General features: G+C 41.3%; 1 protein-coding gene across 3 annotated transcripts in view; it reads left to right on the top strand.

The window, feature by feature from the left end:
* LOC115232588 (annexin A7) overlaps positions 1–7239 on the top strand; it is a 20180-nt gene extending 12941 nt beyond the window's left edge. The window contains exon 4 of one of the 3 annotated variants that reach the window (XM_036511795.1): positions 7024–7239. In XM_036511795.1, coding sequence (XP_036367688.1) covers positions 7024–7146 — 123 coding nt within the window. In that variant the 3' untranslated portion in view covers positions 7147–7239. The remainder of the gene's footprint in view (positions 1–7023) is intronic. The other 2 variants (XM_036511789.1, XM_029802552.2) reach the window with 2 other exon arrangements.

Genomic DNA, 7239 nt, shown 5'->3' with positions numbered 1-7239 from the left:
TTGACTTGTCTTTTCAAGCAGCAAATGGACAGAAGTCTTGGTCCCTTGTCATCCCTTCTGTGAGGCCCAACATTTACCTTTTTTTTTTACTCTTTTACTTGTTTCAGTCATTTGACTGTGGTCATGCTGGAGCACCACCTTTAGTTGAGCAAATCGACCCCAGGGCTTATTCTTTGTAAGCCTAGTACTTATTCTATCGGTGTCTTTTGCCAAACCGCTAAGTTACGGGGACATAAACACACCATCATCAGTTGTCAAGCGATGTTGGGAGGAACAAACACAGACACACAAACACACACGCATACATATATATACATATATACGATGGGCTTCTTTCAGTTTCCGTCTACCAAATCCACTCACAAGGCTTTGGTTGGCCCGAAGCTGTAGTAGAAGACACTTGACCAAGGTGCCATGCAGTGGGACTGAACCCGGAACCATGTGGTTGGTAAGCAAGCTACTTACCACACAGCCACTCCTGCACCTATTTGAAGATCTTTTTTCACCACTTCATCCCATATCTTCTTTGGTCTACCTCTTCCACGTGTTCTCTCCACAATTCGAGCTCAGCACTTCTTGATGTACCTGTCTACATTCATACACATTATATGATTGTACCAGCACAGCCTTCTCTGTTACGCACTACATAACCAGTTTTCCTCTCAAATCATTTACACTTTGTTGTGCATGCACACTGACATTACCCATCCAGCAGAGCATACTGGCTTCATTGCTTTCAAGCCTTCACATGACCTGACCTCTGCAGTCACAGCCCATGTTTCATGGCCATGTAGCATAGCTGTCTGTACACAGGCATCGTACAGTTTGTCTTTCACTCTGAGGGTGAGGCCCTTCATTACTAACAGACATAGTAGCTCTCTGACCTTCGCCCAACCAAAACTTATTCTAGCAGCTTTTCAGAACGACCTCCATCACTGTTAACTTGGTCACCTATGTAACAGAAGTTGTCTCTACTACTTCTAAGGATCTCCGCTGACACTTGAGTGAGTATTTTTTGTACATTACTGGTGTTTAATGTACCTGCACATTTATCACATGCAAAGACTACTTACACTGTTAGTCTTCCAGTGATACCAGTGTACCGCTTATAAGTCCATAGCTTCCACTGAGTAGATCATATAGAGTTTCTCCCGGCACCTTTTTCTACCTATCAAGCAGAACCATTTACCTGAAGGGAGTTGTGACTTGTTTGTTTTCCTGCTTATTAGGACTTTGTCTTTGCTAAATTAACTCTAAGGCCCTTTGATTCCAGGAGTTGCTTTCATACCTGAAATAGTTTCCACATTGTCCACCAGATAAGGGAGCAGAAGACCCTGTCAAAGGCTATCTCCATATCAACAAATGGCAATCATATAGGGGTTGGACAAAATAATGGAAACACCTTAAAATTTTAAACAAATTTATTTCAATATTGGGTAATTACAGCTTGAATTCTATGAGATATGGACTCGTACAAAGTTTGAATTGTTTCCAAAGGAATTTTTGTCCATTCTTCATCTAAAACAGTTTCCAGTTCTTGTAGTGATTATAGTGGAGGATATCGACTCCTTACTTGTTTTTTCTAAAATGCATCATAAATATTCAATAATGTTGAGCTCTGGGGACTGTGGTGGCCAGATAAGATGTTCAACATCACTAGACTGTTCCTCATGCCATTCAGTAACAACTTTAGCCGTGTGAATTGGTGCATTATCATCCTGAAATATTGTGTTTCCCTCCGGAAACAGTTCCACCACCATAAGATGAATTTGATCAGATAAAATTCTTAAATAGTCTTGACTATTAATTCTGCCATGAAGGGAAACCATTGGACCAACAGATTTTCAAGATCTAGCCCCCCCACCACCACCAGATCATCACAGATCCTCCGCCATGTTTAACAGTTGAAAGAAGGTGGTCTAGGTCAAGGTAAAGAATGACTCATCCAAGAAAATATCATTCTTCCACTGCTCTAGGGACCATCTCTGTAGGTTTTTACTCCACTCTAAACGTTTTGCAATATTTGTTTTTGAAAATGGTGATTTTCTGATTGCAGCCCACCCGTGAAATCCAGCTTTGTGCAACTCCCGGTGAACAGTTTTTGTGGAAACTGGATTTTTGAGGTGGTCATTAAGCTCTGCAGTAATTTTGGAAGCTGTACTTTTGTGATACTTTTGCGTAAGAGTCCGACGGTCCCTATCTAAAAGTTTTGGTTTTCTTCCAGAGTTTTGTTTCGATGAGGAGGTTTTTCCCTCTTTCTCAAAGGCTGTCATTACTTTCGAGACAGTACTTCTTGATACACCAAACATTTTAGCTGTTTTTGTTATGCTATCGCCTGCCATATGAGCACTAACAATTTGACCTCTTTGAAAGTCCAACATTTTAATGAATTTTAATTACCTTTTTCTGATGATATTTGAAAATAAACAGCAATTTTATCAAAACGTATTAGGCAACACTAATAATAAATCAAAAAATATAAAAATAAACAAGCTTTTGATGGTTTTATAGATATTTCAAAATTATGATGCTATGATGCTAGGTGTTTCCATTATTTTGTCCAACCCCTGTATAATAATGATTTGATTTGGACTGTGTTTTCCATTTATATGTTATTCTATCCAAGGTTGTGGAGATGGAGTCAGAAACAACTGACGGGTAGCTGGAATCAGAGTCGGTAAAACTATACCGACTCTGACTCACAGTATCTTTTTTCTTTAATATAAACCTGTTATAACATATAAACCTACTCAAAGTACAAGCGTATGCATATGCTTTATGAAATATGTAGACCACATTTATTTAATTACATAAAGAGGAGTTGGAGTCGGAGGTGGCAATAGTAGAGGAGTCAGAGTCAGAGTCAAAGTTATTTGTTTCGACTCCACAGCCCTGGTTCTATCAATGAACTGTAATAATTTCATGCATCATACTTCACACATTATTTTATTGTTTCATCATCATCATCATCATCGTTTAACGTCCGCTTTCCATGCTAGCATGGATTGGACAGTTTGACTGAGGGCTGGTGAACCAGATGGCTGCACCAGGCTCCAGTCTTGATCTGGCAGAGTTCATACAGCTGAGTGCCCTTCCTAATGCCAACCACTCCGAGAGTGTAGTGGGTGCTTTTATGTGCCACCGGCATGGGGGCCAGTCAGGCGGTACTGACAACGACCTCACTCAAATCTTTTTACACATGCTAATGACAGAGGTGCCAGTAAGGCGACATTGGTAACGATCCCGCTCGAATGGTGCCTCTTACATGCCACTGGCACGGAAGCCAGTGGGCTGCTCTGGCAACGATCACGTTCGGATGGTGCTCTAAGTACCCTACTAGCACGGAGCACAAGTGCCAGTAAGGCAAAGCTGGTAATGATCACGCTCGAATGGCGCCTTTTATGTGTCACTGGCATGGAAGCCGGTTAGCCGCTCTGTCAACGATCACACTCGTATGGTGCTCATGCCCGTCATCGAATTTCACTTTGATTTTGATTTCACTTGCCTCAACAGGTCTTCGCAAGCAGAGTTTAGTGTCCAAATGTCTAAAACATTTTATTTAAAACTTTATATATGTTATAATTTATTACAATATAATCATCATCATCATCGTTTAACGTCCGTTTTCCGCGCTAGCAGGGGTTGGACGGTTCGACCGGGGTCTGGGGAGCCAGGGGCTGCCCCAGGCTCCAGTCTGATCTGGCAGTGTTTCTACAGCTGGATGCCCTTCCTAATGCCAACCACTCCGCGAGTGTAGTGGGTGCTTTTTACGTGCCCGGAAAATTATACATATTGCTTTAGATGCATCATGGTGCAAATCTTGGCGCTGGCATGGCTGTGTGGTAAGAAGTCTGCTTCCCAACCACATGGTTAGGAGTTCTGTTCTATTGCATGGCACCATCTATAGCCATGAACCAACCAAAGCCTTGCAAGTAGGTTTGCTTAACTGGGCCTAAAAGAATCCCTCATGTGTGTGTGTGTGTGTATTTTCATGTGTATATGTGCTTGCATTTGTCCTCCAGCACTGCTTGACAACTGGTATTGGTTTGTTTACATCCTCATAGTTTAGCAGTTTGGCAAATAATATCAATAGAATAAGTGCCTAGCTTTGAAAATAATTTTTTAAAATGATGGCTCTGTGGTAAGTAGCTTGCTTACTAACCACATGGTTCTGGGTTCAGTCCCACTGTGTGGCACCTTGGGCAAGTGTCTTCTACTATAGCCTCGGGCTGACCAAAGCCTTGTGAGTGGATTTGGTAGACGGAAACTGAAAGAAGCCTGTCGTATATATGTATGTATGTGTGTGTATATATGTTTGTGTGTCTGTGTGTGTCTCCCCAACATCGCTTGACAACCAATGGAGGTGTGTTTACGTCCCCATAACTTAGTGGTTTGGCAAAAGAGACCAATAGTATAAGTACTAGGCTTCCAAAGAATAAGTCCTGGGGTCGATTTGCTCGACTAAAGGCAGTGCTCCAGCATGGCCGCAGTCAAACGACTGAAACAAGTAAAAGAGTAAATAAATAGATGCTGTGTTAGATTCATTCGATTGAAACCCTTCAGGGTGGTGCCTCAGCATGGCCACAGTCCAATGACTGAAGGAAGTAAAAAATGAAAGATAGTGTAAGGGTCTGTGGCTATGACCCCAAAACAAAGGTTCAGTCTTCACAGTGGAAGACCCCTAAACTCGCTGAGACTGAAGAAAGCATGAATGAGTCAAAGCAATATGAAGACACTGTTGACCGTTTTCTTCGACTACAAGGGGATTGTTCATCATAAGTATGCTCCCCCTGGTCAGACAGTAAGCAAGGAGTGCTACCGTGATGTTTTGTGGCGCTTGTGGGATGCTATTCATCAGAAAGAGCCACAATTGCATGCACCTGGTGAGTGGAAGTTGCACCATGACAACATACCTGCCCATCAGCGCAGCTTGTGCTGCAGTTTTTGGCTAGGCACATCATTCCACAGGTCCAACAGCTACCGTATTCCCCAGATCTCGCTCCTTGCGACTTTTTCCTCTTTCCAAAAATCAAATCCCAATCGAAAGGAAGAAGATTTCAGGACATCAAGGAAATCAAAGTGAATGTGATGAGGCAGCTGCTGATTATCCCAGAAAACAAGTTCCAGGAATGGAAGCAATGTTGGATTAAGGGTGTGGCTTCCCAAGGGGACTACTTTGAAGGAGATTAAATGCTAAACTGATACATGATGTAGTTTTTGTTTTTATAGCACCAGTCTGGATAGTTATTGACCAGACCTCATCTATCAAGACCAGCAGTTCTTAAAATAACAAATAATACCAGCTCCCTATCACCACCACCAATCCTGCCTTTCAAAGCTATTACTGAAATTTGTTCTCACATCACCACCCGCACTCTCTACTTCTTTGTTGATGAAAATACAAAATAATGTTTTCATCCATCATCATCATCATCATCATTTAACATCAGCTTTCCATGCTAGCATGGGTTGGACAATTTGACTGAGGACTGGCGAACCAGATGGCTGCACAAAGCTCCAATCTTGATCTGGCAGAGTTTCTACTGCTGGATACCCTTCTTAACACCAACCACTCCAAGAGTGTAGTGGGTGCTTTTACGTGCCACCAGCATGAGGGCCAATCAGGTGGTACTGGCAATGGCCATGCTCAAATGGTGTTTTTTACGTGTTACTTGCACAGGAGCCAGTCCTGCGGCACTGGCAACAACCTCGCTCAAATGTTTTTAGATGTGCCACTGGCACGGAAGCCAGTAAGGCAATGCTGTTAATGATCATGCTCAACTGGTGCTTTTTACGTGCCACCAGCACGGAAGCCAGTTAGCTGCTCTGGTAACGATCATGCTCGGCTGGTGTTCTTAGCGCTCCACTAGCACGGATGCCAGTCAACGAATTTGATTTCAATTTCGATTTCACTTGCCTCAACAGGTCTTCACGAGCAGAGTTTTGTGTCCAATGAAGGAAAGGTATGCATAAGTGGGCTGGTTACATCCCTGACATAGGCCACAAGGTTATGGTCTCACTTGGCTTGCCGGGTCTTCTCAAGCACAGCATATTTCCAGAAGTCTCGGTCACTAGTCATTGTCTCGGTGAGGCCTAATGTTCGAAGGTCGTGCTTCACCACTTCAACCCAGGGCTTCCTGGGTCTACCTCTTCCACAGGTTCCCTCAACCATTAGGGAGTGGAACTTTTTCACTCAGCTATCCTCTTCATTTTTCACTATGATGTTTCGACTAGTTTAACCCTTTCATTACTGTATTTATTTTGAGATTCTCTATTTTTCTCTCAATTATTCTAAATATAACAAAGAATTTAGTAAAATAACTTAGTTATCATTAAGCTAGTGTTAGGAGCATTAATTGTGACTAAGGTTTGGTGAAAGAATTTAATTCAGAACTTATGAAAACAAGACATTTGTACTACAGATCCAGAGCCGGTTTCAGCTGGGTTAGTCACGAAAGGGTTAAAAATTTTTGAAATCATCCTTAACCCTTTGGTGTTTAAGCCGGCCATATCCAGCCCAAATATCCTACATGTTTTACATTCAAACTGGCCATATCTGGCCCCTCACACCTAACCTACATTGACATTCTAAGAATAAACTATCACACCATTGAAACTTCAAAGTTGTAAGATAATGTATGATTAATTCAAAACAATTTAAGTGAAAAATGTATTACATTTAACAGATTAATCAGAACACTAAAGGTTAATAGTATGGCAGTTTGTTAGCCCCTCTCTCAATCTTCACAGCCTCCTTACAAGTAACACTGGATTAGAGCACAATGGTTGATTTGTATTGTAATGTGTCTTGGGTTAAGCCCTTAAGTTGGCATGGATACTGGCAGGTAACTTCCTAAGAAGCACCTTGACAAGTTTCTTTCTATGATTTTAAAAATTAGAGTGAAATTTCAAGTTTACACCATGTAACTTGTATGAGTTGTAAATATATGACTATATGTTTGCAGTTGTTGTGTTTTATTAACATATTTCAAATATAAACTAACTTTTATTTCTATCTTGTAGGTAAACTCCCAAACTGGAATAGTGGCTAGCAGTTCAGGAAGACGTGTCAAAACGTTCATTATCCTTGCTTTTGTTATCGTCCTGTTTGCCATCATAATGATAATAATAATAGGAGGACTCTAAACATACAATTTAAAACAATTATTAGATGGAACTTTCCATTGAATTATTTGTTTTTTTGTAGGGACAGGTGGTGTTTTTTTGTTTTTTGTTTTT

This window comes from Octopus sinensis, linkage group LG2 (assembly GCF_006345805.1).
Source record: "Octopus sinensis linkage group LG2, ASM634580v1, whole genome shotgun sequence".
In the NCBI taxonomy this organism is placed as follows: domain Eukaryota; kingdom Metazoa; phylum Mollusca; class Cephalopoda; order Octopoda; family Octopodidae; genus Octopus; species Octopus sinensis.
The sequence above is the reverse complement of the archived record's forward strand: the minus strand, read 5'-3'. Positions and strand labels throughout refer to the sequence as shown.